Below are 20,290 nucleotides of genomic sequence, written 5' to 3'. Positions count from 1 at the left end.
ATGTACAGTTCATCTGATTTTAAACAAGTGTGGACATTTCGTCTCTGGCTTTCTTGCGCGCTGCTCACATGGAAGATCACAGATGGATCACCTGTGCCAATCCTAGCGCACACGCACGAAACCAGTGCTCAGGTGAGTTATTGGTGCAGATAAAACAAGAAGGGAATACTTAGAGCTAGGCTATTTGACTGTTCCCTGTTTAACTGTTCAAATGCGGAACTTGTTAACTTTTGACATCCTCCTCCTTATTTATAATGTAGCCTATAGTCCAAATTACACAATAAAGGTTGAGGAATTGGAATGGCATCTCCTCGACAAAGATTAACAAAAAAATAATTATTTGGAAAATATTTTCAACACATTTAATATCACCATGAAATAACTGCTCAGTCACAGCTACGCCCTAACCTACTGTAGCCTGTTTTCTGGACTAGAAAGCTTTAGAGAAGCTTTTACTATTCCAGGGTAAACAGATCTTGAAGGCAGTTGGCCTAGTCAGAGTATTATGGCTTTGCACACAAAACCCAGTTTGTTAGGCTACTGACCCCAGCTTGCTGGCTTCCCTGACCTTAGTGTCGGTAAAGCTGCCCTCTGGATTCCACCAGTGGGCTCATAGCCACTACAACATTACACCCGGTTGCCCAGGGCAAGGCTGCCTGATCTGTTCCCCACAACCACATGACCTGTGTGACATGGGATCAGAAGATGCAGTGGCTGGGGCTGGTTGCTCAGTAGCTGTGGACAGCTCAACCCTCTGGACGCTCTTCTTATTGGCTAACCACAACATGGCTCTCTTTAAACGCGGAGGGCTGTTTTAACTTCAGATTAATGTGACTCCCTTTTGCCGCCCACTGTATGGGTATACTGTACACAAAATGATATGCTTTTTGTTCCGTACATTTATAGAGAAACCATTTTCTCATTCTTTGAAGAAAATACATGGCACAGGCACAGTGAAGTCAAGATTTGAACATATGCCACTGAGATTTGCACGATTCAATAATGTTTAGTCTCTTACTCTTCTGTTTAGTCTAATTAATAGGGGCGGCTGTAGCTCAGTTGGTAGAGCGGGTCGTTCAGTGATCGAAGGGTCAGTGGTTCGAATCCCAGCTCCGACTGTCCACATGTCGAAGTGTCCTTGAGCAAGACACCTAACCCCAAATTGCTCCCAGTGAGCAGGTTAGCACCTTGCATGGCAGCTACCGCCATTGGTGTGTGAATGTCTGTGTGAATGGGTGAATGAGAGGCCATTGTAAAGCGCTTTGAGTGCCGCTAAGGTGGAAAAGCGCTATATAAGTGCAGTCCATTTACCATTTAATTATGTATAGTTTCTGAGCCTCAACCGGGCTTCCAAATAATGAAGGTCCCCTTCTTGTCAATGGCCGAGTCAGAAAGCATTCAAGGTCAGAATGACAGCTTGGCAATACAGGTCACTGAATGCCTGTTTTTATAGTCAATTTACTCACCTCTCACTGAATCCAAATCATGTATTCCCCTTGAGCTACTATTGGGGGGTCAACTACTAACACGTGAAAGACAATAATGATCTTAATCTGTAGATGTTGATAGACTTCGCATGTGCAGTAGTTAGAACATGCTGGAACTCTTATAGTAATCTATTTCACTCAGTGCATGTCCACTCTTGGCATTTGTATCATTTGACTCATTTCAGTTTGAAACTTACAACTTATAATTTCACTTGACCTACGGTCACCAATCAAAGTGTGTAAATCAAGTGATACGCTCATTGTGCAGGGAATGGAAGGCAGCTGGAATTTTAAGCGTCTCCTCAAAGAAATCTTTCAAGTACTGTAAATCAAACAAGCTTCTTTTACACCAGAGCAGAGTTCATGTTCTCAGCTCTTAAAATGGCAAGCTGAAAAAAGCCTTTGGCCAGAATAATTTTTCCACAAAGTTATATCCTGCTTTGATTTAGACCATATGCTTCAATTTTGGACATTAAGGATGTTCATGTTCCCTTGTGATTGTATTGGTTCTTTTCCACTCCATTTTCTAACTAGTCATAAAATTGAAGACTCAATGTCTGGTACTATAAACGAATACTGTACTTTACTCTGTCAATCCTTTTTTGGAAGTGAAGCTTTTGATTGAAAAATTGCTTTGCAAGCTATATCCTTGTAGTCTAGCTTTGAAAAGTGAGCCTAATTGCTCCATTTGTCTCAACCAAACCAGTCCATTTTTACTTTACCAGGTTTTTGGGCAGTTTATAGGAATAATACTAAGACATTCTAGTGAAGTGATTGTCTGGCGGAGTCCCTGACCCTCCGCCCAGCTGTGCTGGCTGTTTGCCATTAGACAGCCTTGTCAGGGCCCAGGAGGCCCCCGGAGATCCCACGGGAGGGCCTCCCCTTGGCCAGCTGGTGGAACGGGCCAGATCACCACATCCCATACCATTATGTACTAGGCTTCCAGCTGAGCATGGGAACAGTGTAAGCAGCAGCTCTCAGGGGGCTAATCAGTCCAGCTAGTTCCCTCGCCACCTCAAACATCTCTGCTAGCGGGGAGAGCGTTCCCTGTGGCGTGTGTGTTATCAGCACCTCTGCTAGCGGGGAGAGCGTTCCCTGTGGCATGTGTGTTATCAGCATCTCTGCTAGCGGGAGAACCTTCCCTGTGGCATGTGTGTTATCAGCATCTGCTGCACTTCCAGACGCTGTGATTACGCCACTTAGCCCCTCAGTAATGTGCTCCACTGGGTTCAGCCAGTGGCTGAGGAAGCTCTAGTCTGGGTTGGTTCATGTCAGCTCTTCTCTTTAGCTCCCCCCGCCACCAGATGTCTTGTCTTAGTCCCCCCCCGTCCCGCAAGGGTTATTCATTTTGGTTGTTGCATGCTAATGTGTAAACGTGCAATGGTGGGTTAGTGATTGTTGTGTAAACGTGTGATGAGTGGTGATTGTTGTGTAAACGTGTGATGGGTGGGTTAGTAATTGTTGCGTGATGACGTTGTGTGTTGGTGTTTGCTCTTTGTTTTTTCCGCATAGCATTTTCTGGAGAAATATGGCTATCTTGAGGGGGAGCGCCACAAGCACAGCGTGACAGAGGTCAACACTGCTCTCAGGTAAAGCTGTTTAGGTGCAGCCCTTGCCATCTGAAGAGCACCATGATCTCCACATTCAAAAAAGGCATTACTGATATCACTTACATGATACGTTGGGTACATTGGGCTATTAAGAATACTGTAGCTGTAAGTGTGCTCCAACCATTCCTCAGTCACACTTCAGTGAAAAAGCAAGCACACTTCTGTTTTCACAGTTGCATTGGGGTTTGCTCGATATACTGTACGGAGAAGGGAAAAACAGCCTCATTTAAAAAGATTTATCGAAATGTGCCTGGTGTTTATGTTTTATTGGAAGGCTTCATTTAAAAGCAGACCTCTATTGGAGCCTGGTATTTATATTGGTGCTATGCCTGCTGTTGTTTATGTTTAGACTATTGTACATGTGTTTCACACTACATGTATTTCACATTTTCACATGTAGTTTTAGGGTGAGTTGAGGTACATACTGTAACAGTTCAGCCTGGAGCTGTTCTGAATCAAACTGAGTGTGTGTTTGTGTGTACTGTTTTGTATTGTAACCGTAGAAAACAGTTTTTGCAAACAACATTTTCAAAAGAGCCGACCACTCAAGTATAACGCCCTGTACCTGTGTGTGTATATACTGTGTGTGTACATACTGTGTGTGTATACTGTATACTGTGTATATGCAGACGGTCCCTTACATGTCCATAACCTGAAGATCTACAGTAACTGATCGAAATGTTGTTTGTTAAAATAAAGGTACGGAGCATTATACCTGAGTACACTGTACTGTACCTAAGTCAATATTTTGCAAATACTGTATTCAGTGCAAGGCATCATATTTATGATATCTTGTCTTCTCATAATGGCTGCTCTGTGTTTTCATATGAGTCTGCTTCCTTCTTCCTCTGCCCGCCTCCCTCTCTCTCTCTCACAGGGAGTTCCAGTGGCTCAGCCATCTGCCGGTCACTGGGCGTCTCGATGGCCCCACGCAGCACCAGATGGTGGTACCCAGGTGTGGGGTGAAGGACGAGCGCGTCCGGCGTGCCTGGGCACAGAGGGTCAATACCATCTTCTCGGGTGGTCTGGCCACCAGTCACCGACGCAGGAAGCGCCACATCTCGCTAGGTTAGAGGGCATTCGGAGAACTTGCCTTAGGGGTTGAGAGCATGGAGATTTGCCCAGTCTCATCGAGCCAAGGTTTATTGGATGGTAGAAAGAGCTGTTTAGATTAAAGGAGCACGGCCTCAGTATTGGGGTTTATGGTTGGAGTTGCTGACGTCACCCCAAACCTCTCTAGACTAACAAGGAAACCAAGTTGTCAATGGGTGATGCTTCCAGATTAACGTGCAGCGCATGCTTCAATGATGCACCCACATTTAGACCGCTACAGCAGTACTGTATCAGTTGTCTGGATTGGGGAGGTCAAAAATGTTGGCCATCCAATTATATTAGCAGCACAGTAACTCAATATTGCATCTAATTTAATCGCAACTAGTACCATTCCTTGTGGTAATATCATTAAGTCATTTTCTCTATGACTCCCAATGACAAGCTGCCCAATTGACAAGTAGTTTAATCAGCAGTCTTAAACCTTTTCCAGTCATATTCTCATTAGTAGTAGTAGTAGTTGCAGTTGTTGTAGGAGAAAGGCTTAATTGGTCACTGTTGCCTAACCTTAAATATACTGAACAACTTTTCTGAGTTCCAAGTCCCAATGGATTCTTTGCTACTACAAATGTAGTTGGTGGTAGCTTCCACAACATCATAAATCATTCACTGACCCTCAAATAATTCCCCTATCTCCAGCTGTGTGTGGGAGACATGACCCAACAATTTCAATATTATCAAACTCCGCTTCCACGGCCTTTCTAATCATTTATTTATCTTGAGGAAACTCCCTCATCTGGACTCCTCTGTGAGAACCACTGCTGTTATGATTAAAATATCTGAAAGTCAGCCTCTAAGCTTGTACATCTGCCCCGGGCACAAATGGAAGCTGTCCAACACTTGTCCACCATGTTAGAGAGATATTTCATGGGTAAATAGGGTTGTGTGGGGCATCAGGGTATTAGGCTGGGTGGTGAAGACATTCCACTAACCCCTCGAGTGATTGGTTAATATTCCACTTACCCCTCGAGTGATTGGTTAATAGGACAGGAATGTAAACATCATGTATTGTGCAGCTTTGACAGAACTATCTGACAGCTGGGCAGGGATGTTTGGACAAGGATTTCTTCATCGAGGAAAAGGTTGAGGTCTACTGATATCCTATTGCCTTTAAAACCTTTACAAATAATGTGCCAGGATCATATTTTGTCAAGTTATACTTTGTTGGGATCCTAAATTTGAACAGGGAATTGAAGTATAGTGTTATTTTTCCATTGCAGCTAGCATTTCACTGTTAAAACTGCCTAAGCAAGGAGAAGGGATTTTGTGCCATTTTTATGGCATGTTAGTTTGATAGGGGAGACTGTTACCGTAGAAAACAGTTTTTGCAAACAACATTTGATATCCTATTGCCTTTAAAACCTTTACAAATAATGTGCCAGGATCATATTTTGTCAAGTTATACTTTGTTGGGATCCTAAATTTGAACAGGGAATTGAAGTATAGTGTTATTTTTCCATTGCAGCTAGCATTTCACTGTTAAAACTGCCTAAGCAAGGAGAAGGGATTTTGTGCCATTTTTAGTGTGTCTCATATCCATACAGACATCGATGGAAGTTTCCAATTTGTTTTTCTCAGGTGTCTTGTAAAATTGTAGTTTTTTTTTCTACGAGACATCTGAATGTTTGTGGTGAAGTTGTTTTGTTGAAGTTGTTACATCTCTAGAACCGTATTCTCCAAAACTCAACCATTGCCAATTTTAGTCCCACAACATCCTGTCTGTGTACAGTGCAATGATCATGTTATGGCAAATTAAACCACAAAATAAACTTGAATAGGTTTTGATTTTTGGTTATGATTAATGAAATTACAGTATATTGATTTATTGAATTAGACAACCATTCCACTCCAATAGAATAACGTTTTTGTGGTTTACACTTATTGAGGTCTGTAAAGCATTTAGATATAATCTTCTCTCATGTGAGACCCATTTGTCCCGAAACATAATCAAAGAATTCCCCTGCCGCTGTCAAGAGCAATCATGCTTATTGTTTCAATTGAAATATTCACAACAGTCCTCCTGGAACCATTTTTCCGTTTTTAAATAGCCATATTACTGATTATCTACTGTAATAAGTGTGCAACTATTACTAGCTCAAATCTTGTGACTGACTGACTGATAACATCGGATGTATTATAGGCTGTTTACAAATACTGCAAAACAATGCAAATCTCCATTGCAAAACTAGATTAAAAGTCATACTGTATTGCGCTTCTTCCTCAGGTGAGAAGTGGCACAAGCGTCACCTGTCCTACCGGGTGGTGAACTGGCCCGCCCGTCTCCCGCGGGGTCAGGTGGCCCTGGCTGTGCGCACCGCCTTTCAGCTATGGGGCAATGCCTCCGCCCTGGCCTTCCGAGAGGTCACCCAGGGGTCGGCCGACATCCGGCTGGCCTTCTACGAGGGAGAGCACAGTGATGGCATGGGGAACGCTTTTGATGGTCCCGGTGAGGAGAATACGAGAGAGACGTGGTCTTTGATTCAGCTTATGTTCTGGACCTCAGTCAGAGCAACTTCCAGCAGCAAGGACTTCTCTCTGCTCTCTGTTCTCTTGTGTTGCTTAAACCTACGCTTTTTGCAGGTACTGAACATGTCGTGAGAAGCAATGGTTGTGGTTTCCTGTTGAGGCTACTCTTTCTGTCTGACCCCGTTCCTTTATCAACCCACAGGTGGCGCCCTCGCGCATGCCTTCTTCCCCTGTCGTGGGGAGGCTCACTTTGACATGGCGGAGCGTTGGACACTGAATGGCTACAAGGGCCACAACCTGTTCATGGTGATGGCTCATGAGATCGGCCACACCCTGGGCCTGGAGCACTCAGCGGTGCGCCACTCTCTCATGTCCCCCTACTACAAGAAGCTGGGCAAGGCCACGGTGCTGAGCTGGGATGACATCATGGCTATACAGCAGCTCTATGGTAGAGTCTCAAGTCACTGCACGCGAAATGGTGGAATCGTTCACGAGTCATCTACATCAACAATACACTTTCTGATTGTCTTTGTTTGAAAAAGCAAAATGGGCCTAACCTTGTTTCTTTGTTCCTTTTGATATGAGCTAACCTAAAGCAGATAGAAGTTTAATGAATGGAGCAAAGAGACCGTCTGGAGGTGGTAAGGAGTATTCAGGTAGAGGAGGACACAGGGTCAAGCGAAGGTCAGGAAGAAGCCGATGGTGCAAAAGGCACTTGTGGATCGTGTGATTCCAACTGCAGATCAGTTCAGATTGGGTCAGAATCTCACTGCGTCCAAACCACTCATCATCTGCTGTGACATCATCCCTCCACCCTATCCCCAATCTGAACTCTTACCTCTCCTATCTCCTAATCTTCATCTGGCCTTCCAACCATTCTTCTTACCTTATTAACAAAGCATGTGGGCAGCAGTCTGGCGTTCAGTCTGTATTCCAGTGTTCAGTCTGGCCTTTTTTCCCCATATAGAACAATGCAGTCACCTCAAAGCCGCTCTGAAGTAAACAAACATCCCGATGTCAACATTTTCGACCGTAGTTTGCCTGTAAAGCAGGAGAGGCCAGACATACTATCTCCCATGTTGTGTCTCCAGCTCCTTAGGGATGCCAATTTTATCTGATCTTTAGACAAATGTTTATGTCACGCTGCCAACCTTTTACAAAGCAGAATGGGTAGGCGACATGTGGAGGCCAATCGGAATGGGAGGCGTGTTTGGAAAGTTGTTGACTTTCTCAGCATCGTCATTTGAGCATGTTGCTTCACTGTCGGCAGCTTGTCCTTATCTTGTCCAAGGGGTTCCATTGTGTTGTTCACTGTTGGTCTTTAGTATTCACACATGAAAACAGTGAGACTTATACATAAATACAGCACCATTAATACACAGCGATAGAAATGTTCCCTTCACACAGATTGTGTTGTGAATAATGTCCCAGGTAGGTTGTATCTCTAACGCTGTACCATCGCACCTCTTCTGTCTGTTTGTCCGTAGGGAGGCCACAAAGCGGTCAAGTGGTCCAGTTGCCTGGGCAGGTGTTTAGTTCTGCTCTTCAGGACTGGGAGCTGACCCAAGGGGGCGCTGGCGAGCCAGAGTCTGCCCCGCCTCCATACTGCAGGGGCTCCTTCGACGCCATCACTATGGGTAGGGGGCGCTGCTGAGTCTGACACGGCCCCAACAGCATGTCCATGTCCCAACATCAGCACCAGGAAGTGAGGACCCTTCTCCTCCAGGGATGGCTCGGCCTGGCAACCATTCTCCTCCAGGGATGGCTCGGCCTGGCAACCATTCTCCTCCAGGGATGGCTCGGCCTGGCAACCATTCTCCTCCAGGGATGGCTCGGCCTGGCAACCATTCTCCTCCAGGGATGGCTCGGCCTGGCAACCATTCTCCTCCAGGGATGGCTCGGCCTGGCCTCCACAGAGAACTTAGTCAACCAGCCATGCTGTAGTCCACTCCAAGACAGATTATTAAGTATAAACTCTACACATCAGAGGTGCATCTTCACAAAAGTGCTGATGATAGCATGGAATAAACCTTTTGGACCTTAAATACATAAAAAGAACACGGAATGTCAGTGACGCCATCTTGTGACTCATTGTGAATGTTTTCAGATTCAGAATTAAATGTGCGGGACACCTCAGTTCAACTTTGCCTTTTTGGATCATATAATTTCTCACGTTTCTTACGATCAACATTTTTCTATGACATATTTGAGCAGTTTCATACGCTCCTCACGTTTCCTGCGTTTGACAGATCAGAACGGCGCTGTTCTTGTGTTCCGTGGGGGTCTCTTCTGGATCGTGTCATCAACGGGGGACGTGGGTTCTCCACTACCTCTGCACAGCCGCTGGGCACAACTCCCTCTCGCTATCCACGCTGCTGCTTTCTCACTCATGGACAACAAGTTCTACTTTTTCAGAGGTACTGTAGTAACATGAATATAACACACCAACTCATGACGCACTTATACCGATTATTGTAGAATTGATATAATGTAGAAATGTTCTGTATCACAGTTTCGAACAAACTCAGCATTTACAGACCGGTACACTAGTAAAACGTGCATCACGTGCAAACATCTTTTCACTGTATCACTATACTTTGCCGTTGCATTTTTATACCTCCTCCTTCTATCTCTCCATCTCACCGGCTCTCTCTCCCTCCATCGCCCCCCGCAGGCAGGCGAGTGTGGTGCTACTCCAACGTTACTCTGGAGACGGGCTTCCCCATGCGCAGCAGCGCGCTGGGCCTCCCAGGACACCCCGACTGTGCCTTCTACTACCCCCGTCTGGGCCACCTGGTCCTGTTCAAAGGCCAGCGCTACCACGTCCTGAACCTGGGGACCCTGAGCCCAGAGGCCTACTACCCCCGCAGTCTGGCTGACTGGAAGGGCGTCCCCAGGGCGGTCAACGGGGCCCTGAGTCGCCCCGACGGACAGACATACTTCTTCAAAGAGCATGAGTACTGGAGCTTTGATCCAGAGAAGGTGCAGGTGACTGGAGGAGGGAGTTGGGATGGAGAGTTGAACTGGACTGGCTGTGGGAGAACACTTGGGAGCAATGGCATACTTTGACCACAAGAGGGCGCCATAGAACTGAAACAAGTGGTGAGATTGCACTTTGATACAATGCAGTGAACTTTATTTCTTTAAATTATAGAACACATTACAAACTCTTTCCTTTGGGAGTCATTAACAAGTTAAATGAGGTGCTCCCAGAAGTCAGTTCGGGTAATGTGTAATCGACTCTACTAATCTACTAGATGCGTACAGTACTGTAGGTCACAATAATGGAAAAAGTCAATGAATTAGTTTATGTACTCATATTTAATTTAATTGAATGAATCATATTCAGACTTGCTCTACAGATATTTTGTTTGTAATTTGTTTGTTTTCCTCTCAAAAGTATAAACTTTTGAGACGCATGGCCCAACTGTAGGCTATAAATTACATGCAGCTTTTTACACAAATTTGTTTACAAATGTTTGTAATCTTCTGTTGAACAGTATTTTATAAGCCAATTTCTTGTCTATTTTATACGTCTATTTAATAAATCTCTTGAATTAAATGAAATGCCACAAAGTAATTACTCTCATCTTAGGGTAATCAAAAGTTGTATCCTTTGATATAAAAACAATTATTATGTTTTACGGATTGCTCTGTGAGATTATAGAGGACAGTGTTCATAACATGTCACCCCACCCTCTCCAATGGTGACCCTGATGTCTGGTGATATATGCCTCAGCTGCAGCATCCCAGGGGAGAGGTCATGTTTTCGGTGGCGTGTTTGTAGCATGTTTTCGGTGGCGTGTATATAGGTGTGTATGAGAGGTCATGTTTTCAGTGGCGTGTTTGTAGGTGTGTATGAGAGGTCATGTTTTCAGTGGCGTGTTTGTAGGTGTGTATGAGAGGTCATGTTTTCGGTGGCGTGTTTGTAGGTGTGTATGAAAGGTCATGTTTTCGGTGGCGTGTTTGTAGCATGTTTTCAGTGGCGTGTATATAGGTGTGTATGAGGTCATGTTTTCAGTGGCGTGTTTGTAGGTGTGTATGAGAGGTCATGTTTTCAGTGGCGTGTTTGTAGGTGTGTATGAGAGGTCATGTTTTCAGTGGCGTGTTTGTAGGTGTGTATGAGAGGTCATGTTTTCAGTGGCGTGTTTGTAGGTGTGTATGAGAGGTCATGTTTTCGGTGGCGTGTTTGTAGGTATGTATGAGAGGTCATGTTTTCAGTGGCGTGTTTGTAGGTGTGTATGAGAGGTCATGTTTTCAGTGGCGTGTTTGTAGGTGTGTATGAGAGGTCATGTTTTCAGTGGCGTGTTTGTAGGTGTGTATGAGAGGTCATGTTTTCAGTGGCGTGTATATAGGTGTGTATGAGAGGTCATGTTTTCAGTGGCGTGTTTGTAGGTATGTATGAGAGGTCATGTTTTCAGTGGCGTGTTTGTAGGTGTGTATGAGAGGTCATGTTTTCAGTGGCGTGTTTGTAGGTGTGTATGAGAGGTCATGTTTTCAGTGGCGTGTATATAGGTGTGTATGAGAGGTCATGTTTTCGGTGGCGTGTTTGTAGCATGTTTTCAGTGGCGTGTTTGTAGGTGTGTATGAGAGGTCATGTTTTCAGTGGCGTGTTTGTAGGTGTGTATGAAAGGTCATGTTTTCGGTGGCGTGTTTGTAGGTGTGTATGAGAGGTCATGTTTTCGGTGGCGTGTTTGTAGGTGTGTATGAGAGGTCATGTTTTCAGTGGCGTGTTTGTAGGTGTGTATGAGAGGTCATGTTTTCAGTGGCGTGTTTGTAGGTGTGAATGAGAGGTCATGTTTTCGGTGGCGTGTATATAGGTGTGTATGAGAGGTCATGTTTTCAGTGGCGTGTTTGTAGGTGTGTATGAGAGGTCATGTTTTCGGTGGCGTGTTTGTAGGTGTGTATGAGAGGTCATGTTTTCAGTGGCGTGTTTGTAGGTGTGTATGAGAGGTCATGTTTTCGGTGGCGTGTTTGTAGGTGTGTATGAGAGGTCATGTTTTCAGTGGCGTGTATGAAAGGTCATGTTTTCGGTGGCGTGTTTGTAGGTGTGTATGAGAGGTCATGTTTTCGGTGGCGTGTTTGTAGGTGTGTATGAGAGGTCATGTTTTCAGTGGCGTGTTTGTAGGTGTGTATGAGAGGTCATGTTTTCAGTGGCGTGTTTGTAGGTGTGTATGAGAGGTCATGTTTTCGGTGGCGTGTTTGTAGGTGTGTATGAGAGGTCATGTTTTCAGTGGCGTGTTTGTAGGTGTGTATGAGAGGTCATGTTTTCGGTGGCGTGTATATAGGTGTGTATGAGAGGTCATGTTTTCGGTGGCGTGTTTGTAGGTGTGTATGAGAGGTCATGTTTTCAGTGGCGTGTTTGTAGGTGTGTATGAGAGGTCATGTTTTCGGTGGCGTGTTTGTAGGTGTGTATGAAAGGTCATGTTTTCGGTGGCGTGTTTGTAGCATGTTTTCAGTGGCGTGTATATAGGTGTGTATGAGGTCATGTTTTCAGTGGCGTGTTTGTAGGTGTGTATGAGAGGTCATGTTTTCAGTGGCGTGTTTGTAGGTGTGTATGAGAGGTCATGTTTTCAGTGGCGTGTTTGTAGGTGTGTATGAGAGGTCATGTTTTCAGTGGCGTGTTTGTAGGTGTGTATGAGAGGTCATGTTTTCGGTGGCGTGTTTGTAGGTATGTATGAGAGGTCATGTTTTCGGTGGCGTGTTTGTAGGTGTGTATGAGAGGTCATGTTTTCAGTGGCGTGTTTGTAGGTGTGTATGAGAGGTCATGTTTTCGGTGGCGTGTATATAGGTGTGTATGAGAGGTCATGTTTTCGGTGGCGTGTTTGTAGGTGTGTATGAGAGGTCATGTTTTCAGTGGCGTGTTTGTAGGTGTGAATGAGAGGTCATGTTTTCGGTGGCGTGTTTGTAGGTGTGTATGAGAGGTCATGTTTTCAGTGGCGTGTTTGTAGGTGTGTATGAGAGGTCATGTTTTCGGTGGCGTGTTTGTAGGTGTGTATGAGAGGTCATGTTTTCGGTGGCGTGTTTGTTCGTATGTATAAGAGGTCATGTTTTCGGTGGCGTGTTTGTTCGTATGTATGAGAGGGTCTTTATTCAGCCGCGCAGGGATACACCATTTCACACAGCGAGCGGTGGCACGGCACGCAGCACATAGATACAGTTTCCATGGGTTGCCGGTGTTACCTGCATTTCGTCAATTTCTGATATGGACACAAGACGCTATGTTTGGTTGCTACGACAATAAGCGCTCATCTGAAAAAGCGCTATACGCTTCCCCAGCGCCCTTGAGCGCTCCCAGATGAGCGTTTTGAGCAGAGCGCCCAGCGTTTTAAGCCAGGAAAAAATAACTTTGGTGGACACACGGCCTAAGACAGGATGACCTCATACTGACCTGAGAAATCCTTTTCTTTTTCAGCCTTCTCATTGGTCGAGCACTGAAACAATCAAAACACAGAGCAAAATCAGTGCTCGACCAATGAGAAGGCCACTGGCAGGAACAAAGATAGACCGATAGATCAAGAGCTTTGCCTTTTGGCTCAGCTCTCTTTTCGTCACAACAGTGCAGCAAAGCGACTTCAGAACCGCTCCTGCTGCTCCGGTTCTCCGGCCCAACTCCCGCTCCATAGTCCCCTCACTCGTGAACAAGACCCCCAGATACTTGAACACTTGTGGTAATTGGGGTAGGGTCATTCCCTACTCGGAGTGGACATTCCTTTGTGGAACATAAGTGTTTAATGTCAGACAGACCACCATTGAAAAATACTCTGCGTTCTTTTGGACAAGTAGCTTTTTATCCACTTCACAGCAGAGCAATACTGACCCCACTATTCATTTTCTGAGAAGTAGGACTGAATTTGGTTGAAGACAATTTTCTCTATTAGTTTGGAAAGAACAAGCATGATGCTAATTGGGCGGCTGTTTATATCTGTGAGGTTCATGTTTGTATTTTTAGGTCATGTGATCACTTCTGCTTCCTTCCACACCTGTGGACACTCTCCCCAATTCAGACTCTGATTATAAATGTGTGCAAATGGATGGGTCACCAGGTGATCTATCCAGGCCTGATGGCTTCTCACTGTGTATTGAGAACCATCACCTTCACCTAAGCAGAGCTGATGGAATTGAATGTGAACTTTATTGGGGGCCAAGCAGCGCAGCTGCTGCAGCACCCATTGTATTTGTACGTTTTCTTCTTTCTTTCTTTCTTTCTTCTGCCATGGGAGTCTATGGCAGCCTATAGAACCGTATGGTCAGTTGTGAAAATTGGCACACTCATTCAGGACAGTGCCCTGACCCTCCTCACCAAGTCTCATGTCCACACCTCGCCCTCTCTAGCGCCACCAATGTGTCAAAGTTGGAGGTGCATGTATGCATGCAGCTTTTCTTCAGCAAGTCCAATTTTCAAACTTCAGGTGCCCTTCAATTCCTTGGCTAAAGCCGGATTCAACACACTCTATGACGTCACTGTGGCCATCTTAGATTCTCCGTCATTAGGTGGGCTAGCTTGCAGAAACTAGCCCAACTTGTGATATTCCCACTATTTCTTTCTTTCTTTCTTTCTTTCTTTCTTTCTTTCTTTCTTTATTATTATTCTCCCGTTTTTGTATCCTTAACTACTACTTCATACTTTGTGCTAGAAACTTCATTCAAACTTTAAGATGTTCATAATGTTTAGCTCTTTAATGGATCCATTCAGATATTTTATAGTTTTTATAGTTTTTTAGAAATTTAACTTTTAAAACAATTTTTTGTCCCATTGAAACTGCTTGAAACTGCTTTTGGAATGTTCAGAAACTATGTTTTTAGAGTGGTGGCAGCAGTTGCTCTGAAAATATTCACATATTTTGTAAACTGCTGGCACTCCTACAGTTTTGACAGCTCACACACATTATATATCAAAATGTTCACACAACTGTGCTGATTCGTACAATGTAAGTATCTAAGCTGTGTGACTTACAGTTTTCGCTGTATGACGATTTGTTCGGCAACTGCGCTCCCTCATTGAAACATATGGTGCCGCACTCTAACTTTTGAGCTTCTAATTTTGCATTTTTACCCTTTTTCTAACTTGTCGCCATGCCTACAGTGTTTAAGCTATACAGACATATTATACATAGAAATGTTCTCGCCACTATCCACGCCACGGGCCCCACAACTCAGCCCCTCAGTGGGCTAGAGACACACGGTCTTCACCGGTGGAGTCAGGTAGGTGGCCTGGAGAGGGGTACACTGTCCCTGACTGGCTCTCACCTGAGGGGGCGGAGTCTCACCACCATGCCACTATCCACGCCACAGGCCCCACAACTCAGCCCCTGAGTGGGTTAGAGACACATGGTCTTCACCGGTGGAGTCAGGTAGGTGGCCCGAAGAGGGGTACACTGTCCTCGACTGGCTGTGACCTGAGGGGGCGGAGTCTCGCCACCATGCCACTGTCCACGCCACAGACCCCACAATTCAGCCCCTGAGTGGGCTAGAGACGCACAGTCTTCGCTGGTGGGTGCATTGAGATTGCCTGGTCCGTAGTAGTTCTAGCAGTAGCTGTTACATACAGCTGCAGCAGCTAGCCCACCTCACATTTTCTCCAGGAAATGTACTTTCTAGTTTTGAATGATGTGCAAAACCCTTAAAATGTATCACCTCCTCCTCTTCGACCAATCTGCACGAAACTCGGTATACACATTCTCTAGACCAATGTCCACAAAAGTTGAATAGGGATATTTGATTATCCATTGCATTCGCTCGTGTCAGCCAATCAAAATTAAAAATTGGAACTGGGGTCATATCTCAGTAATGTTTTAATCTATCAAAACCACATTTGGCACACTCATCTGGGACACACCCATGACATCTGTCACCAAGCCTCATGTTGATATCTCGTGCACTCTAGCGCACCACAATAATTTACTAATTTAATCCTTTTTTGTCATTTATCCTTATTTGATAACATTTCTTTTTCTTTCTATTCAATTTTGTCACATGATTCCTTAACACAGCAATTCTGCCAGTCAGCCAGACAACCAGATTCAATTGCCTTTTCGTTAGCACTATTTCTTTGTGTCATGCCGTTTTTCAGGTCATTGTCAATCCAGGGTGCCAGCAGTATGTTTTTAACTGGAGCATGGTTATCAGCTATTGACAAAAATAATTGCATGAATTGACTCAGTGTTAGGTCTGGATTCTCCTCTTCACATACACTGTGCCATGGTAACTTTTCCAGATCTTCTAAAAATTAGTCCTCTCTGAGATCTTTTGGAACAGCTTTCGGAATTTTAGCTTTGCACCACAATGTGCAACTTGCATAATGAACACAAGAGAGGTCGCAGACATGAGTTAGACCGACAGACCTGCCAGTGCCAGTGTGGTATTCTAGAAGCTTGTCCAAGCATGAACCCAGGACATAGATGACTCCACCCACTGCCGCACACTTCACTGGGTTGAGCGATGGATGTGGCATTGGCCAGACAACATGCCACCTGTTAGTGGCGATGTCATAACCCTCCAGGTCCAGCTCACCTTTAAAGACAGCGCTTTGAAGGGGTCCACGTTCGCAAAACTAACTTTTTCATTGTTTTTGCATGTACATTTGAGTCTGATGGGCCTACTAACACACAAAGTATGAAGTGAAACAACCCAGTCATTTTGTTGTGGTCAGCCGAAATGACAACATTAGTAAAAAAAAAAAGTCAGTCCCTGCAAGCCATTCAAATCTCCCGCGTCACTCTACGTCACTGTCTTCACACGGACAATGCTCTGTTCTTTGATGTACTAAGCAGCACAGATCGTCTCCCAAGCTCAAAGGACAGCAGAGCTGAGTGAATACATTTTTATTTTTGATGGCAACGTTCCGCTGAAATTGGCAAAACACGGGCAGTGTGTGCCCGATTGTTTTTCCAACTTGGGTCAGTATATGCAGGATTTTCAGATAAACTCTTTCTGAATGATCAAGCAATACCAACTATCCGTGGAAATTATGCAGAAACTTATGTTAAGTAATTATGCTGTGTGTTTGTTTGTATATATTACTAATGCTAGCTAGCCAACACGAACAAACTCTCCTTTTGCCTCAACCCGGATGCTCGTCTCATCATATGTTAGAGTAACGTTAGTGGAATGAAATTGGTAGACTTCTAGTTCATCAGGCGGTCGTTAAAATGATCAAATGTTAAGAAGTGGACATCATTGGATTCCCCTCGGCCTACAGAATCTAGCTTTTATTGTTTGTAGTCGAATGGTCTCATAAAGCCTGGTGGTGTCTAGCTAGCAAATGTAGCTAGAGGTGACAGCATTCAACCATGGAGATAATAACATGGGCACTAACGCTATCATGTTTAGTCAGGGAGAGAGGACAATAACATTTATCACAGTGGCATCAAGTTTGGATGGTCCAGGCTAGCCAGCTATATTTGAGGTAGCATAGCGCCGTCAACAGCCCTCGTTCTCTAGCCTGCCCACTTGCTCTGAGCTCATTTGCATATGAAAAAGCGCTCAATCCGCTCAATCTGATCTCGTGGTCAACAGAGGGGTATAGAGGCATGCTACATTGTTGACAAACACTAGACCATGGCTCTTTCTGGTCATATTCATCCCTCACAGCTTCTTCCATCTGCAGAGAGAGAGAGAGAGGGAGAGAGAGAGAGAGATATATGAGTGTGTGAGTATGGTACAACTATGTGTTTGCATATATTACAGAGCATACAGAAAGTATTCAGACCCTTCACTTTTTCCACGTTACAGCCTTATTCCTTCCAGATTCATTCGAGAGCACACCGGACATGTTGTGTTTGGAAAGTCCCATCTGAACGCTAGCTTGGTTTGGCTATTGTTTGCAAGCTAGCTAGCTAGCTACTATTGGGTGGACAACAGAATGCACTAATGTTGGGCAAAGCTGAGCAACGGAAAAATAATTCTAGAGTAGGCTGGTGCTAGGTAATTGTTTAGTGTTTGTATCAAGGCAGCCGCATTAATTTGGGCAGCAAGATAATTATATAGTAGGCAGCTGGAATACTGGGGGCGGGGTTCTATTCGGAGTAGTATTTCTGTCGGTTGGTGTATTTTATGTTAAAATTTGTCAAAATATAAATAAATAAAAAATCCATCCCTGTCATGGTCTGTCTGAGACCCCTGTGGATACCCGGGCCAAATATGAACGCTGTCAGGCCGACGGTGTCCGAGGAAACTCCAGACAGAGGGGCGAACGGACAGCGGACAGACAGGCCAGCTGAGGGTAGCTCTGTTATGGTATAATTAATTCCCCCCCTCATCACTCTACACATACCCCAATACCCCATAATGACATGCTTTGATGGTATGTAGAGCAATGATGAACTCGTTCTGCCAGCCTGTTGTTGCGCGTGCCGGACTCTGGGGTCAGGGGTCAGCCTCGACTCTGAACAACTGTGACTGTGCTTGCAGACAGACGAATGGTGACTAAACTGTTGGCCATCATGGACAACATCGCTCACTCCCTACATGACTTCCTTGTAGAAGATTATGGACATGATAAATATTACACAGACCAAACTGTGAGACCATCTCCCTGACTGGAATGTTGGTGATACCGGATAAAGATCTGCAGGCCGAGACCTCCTCGTGTCCCCTCCTCGTCTCCCGATTAATCAATGGGAGGACACGCAGGAGAAACGTGGTTCTCTTAGACTGTTTCCTGTCAAACTCACAGTAAACCTGACGAACCCCAAGGACTGGTCCTTTGAAATGGTCATAAACCCAGGGCGGGACCCATCCAATGAAAGATCTCTCCCAGCAGACTCTCACAGGCAAACAAAGGAATATGAACATTCTTTGTCTTGTTTCTTTAAAGGTGCTCTGTTCGATTTACTGCACTTTTTGTAAAAAAAATAAAAAAAATCCAATATATGCAATAAATATGTCCAGGGGAGCCATAACTATCTGTACAGAAAATATAGCCAACGGTGTCGTGCCTGTGGAGCAAATGCATAATTTATTTTTATTATGAACGAAGCCGGCCCGGCGCTGAGCCCCACCCCCTGAACGACACCGTATATAAGAGAGGGGCAGCGTCATCTTGATGGACGTTTGAGACGTGGTCTATATAGCCAACGTTAGCTGAACTAGTTATAGTCCGGGAGCAAAGACACTACAGTCTGCGACTAAAAAAGAGTCAGACAAAAGAAGATCACATACACAAATCAATATTGGGCTGGCTTTTACTATCTGAAGAGAGGTTGGAGCTACAGTACTTTGGGCATCAAAAGCGACTCGGAGCTCGCCTTTCTTCTCCTCGACGCGTAAGTAACTAAATTCAGGTTCATAAGCCACGTTAGCCAGCCCTAGTCCCCCTAAAATGTCAGATACCGTGTATTTATGTATTATACATATATATATTCATATATATTCATATATGAAGTGAAAACGCCCACTTGTTTATATCTGATACGCTGCACCACTGCCCCATCTAGTGGCCGAAAAAAGAAAAGAGAAATCGAACTGAACACCTTTAATAAAGTGCAATTACTTTCTCCCAACTATGTGATGCAACCACCATGACAATAAGCCCCGGGAATGATGTATGAGCATTCTGGCATTGTATTGGTAACCAAGTGTTACTGTGTTTTGTAAATAACTGGTTCTATGCTGCTAAGTCAACCTAGCAATGTTTGGTATCAATCATGAGTCAGATATTTTGTTTTACATGTATAGAAATATAATATTGTTTGCACAAACAGCAAATAAATTAAGTTCATATCTATCTAAAGCTGAATTGCTTCTTCATTATAAAGGAGAACCATCGTTCTAAACAATAAAAAAGTTAATCTTGATCAAAGTTTGAACTTGAACAGAACTCGACTGGCGCACCTGGTGAAATACTTATAGATGAAGTGAGTCATTTCCCATGAATCATTATTTTGTTTTACATCTATAGGGATAAGATAATATTGTTTGGGAACACAGCAAATACATTTGACTCCTCATTATAGAGAAAGCAACAGTCCAACAACTACAGTAGTTTATGTTGACATGACAAGTGTCAAGTTCAGATGCTTAAAGTGTACAGTATAGACAATCAGCAGATCTATCTCTGATGAGATTATTTAGAGTTAGCTTCAGGGTTAGGTGGTTAATGCTGTTGTAATAAACAAACTGTTTGTATTTGTACATAATGATACTGTATGTATTGACAAGGCTCACACACACCAAGAGTACTGTAGTCAGAATGAATTATAGTAGCAACAGCAATATGTCAGGTCATCAGGCTCTGTTCTATTACACCAGACTGCCCTCTAGTGGTGCCAACAGTACATATCAGTACATTATTTTTCTTCACTAAGAGAATCTGTCCTTTGTGGCATAGTCATTAATCATTCATAATGTATAATATATAATTTAATAATTAATTAATTAATAGTGTATAGTTGTATGTATGTAATTTCTTATGTATATGCTGTCATCATCATTATATATACTCATTAGAACAAAGAGCCAATGGGTGCGTTAAGTAGCTGAGCGCTCACTCTTAGAATGCTCACTTTGCTCAAAGTTTTTAATAAAGCATTATGGAACGAGAAGCAGTAGGATGTCACGGATATCGCCAAGGCTAGCGGGAGTGGTTAGGCACAACGGGCGGGGCCTGCCCATAAT

At 44.2% G+C, this 20,290-nt stretch overlaps 1 protein-coding gene across 1 annotated transcript; it reads left to right on the top strand.

Annotated features, from left to right (window-relative positions):
• On the top strand, window positions 1-10,197 carry LOC311318477 (matrix metalloproteinase-28-like; the record flags this gene model as incomplete). The annotated part of the gene is made up of 8 exons (XM_084449827.1): window positions 1-132; window positions 3,000-3,076; window positions 3,975-4,165; window positions 6,432-6,653; window positions 6,876-7,121; window positions 8,161-8,310; window positions 8,923-9,090; window positions 9,348-10,197. 8 exons carry the CDS (start codon window positions 1-3, stop codon window positions 9,740-9,742), a joined length of 1,581 nt encoding a protein of 526 aa, XP_084305953.1. The 3' UTR covers window positions 9,743-10,197.
• Between the last annotated feature and the right edge of the window lie 10,093 nt (window positions 10,198-20,290).

The sequence above is a fragment of the Borostomias antarcticus genome, assembly GCF_949987555.1.
Source record: "Borostomias antarcticus genome assembly, chromosome: 15".
Taxonomy (NCBI): domain Eukaryota; kingdom Metazoa; phylum Chordata; class Actinopteri; order Stomiiformes; family Stomiidae; genus Borostomias; species Borostomias antarcticus.
This window is presented reverse-complemented; position numbering and strand designations above follow the sequence as displayed.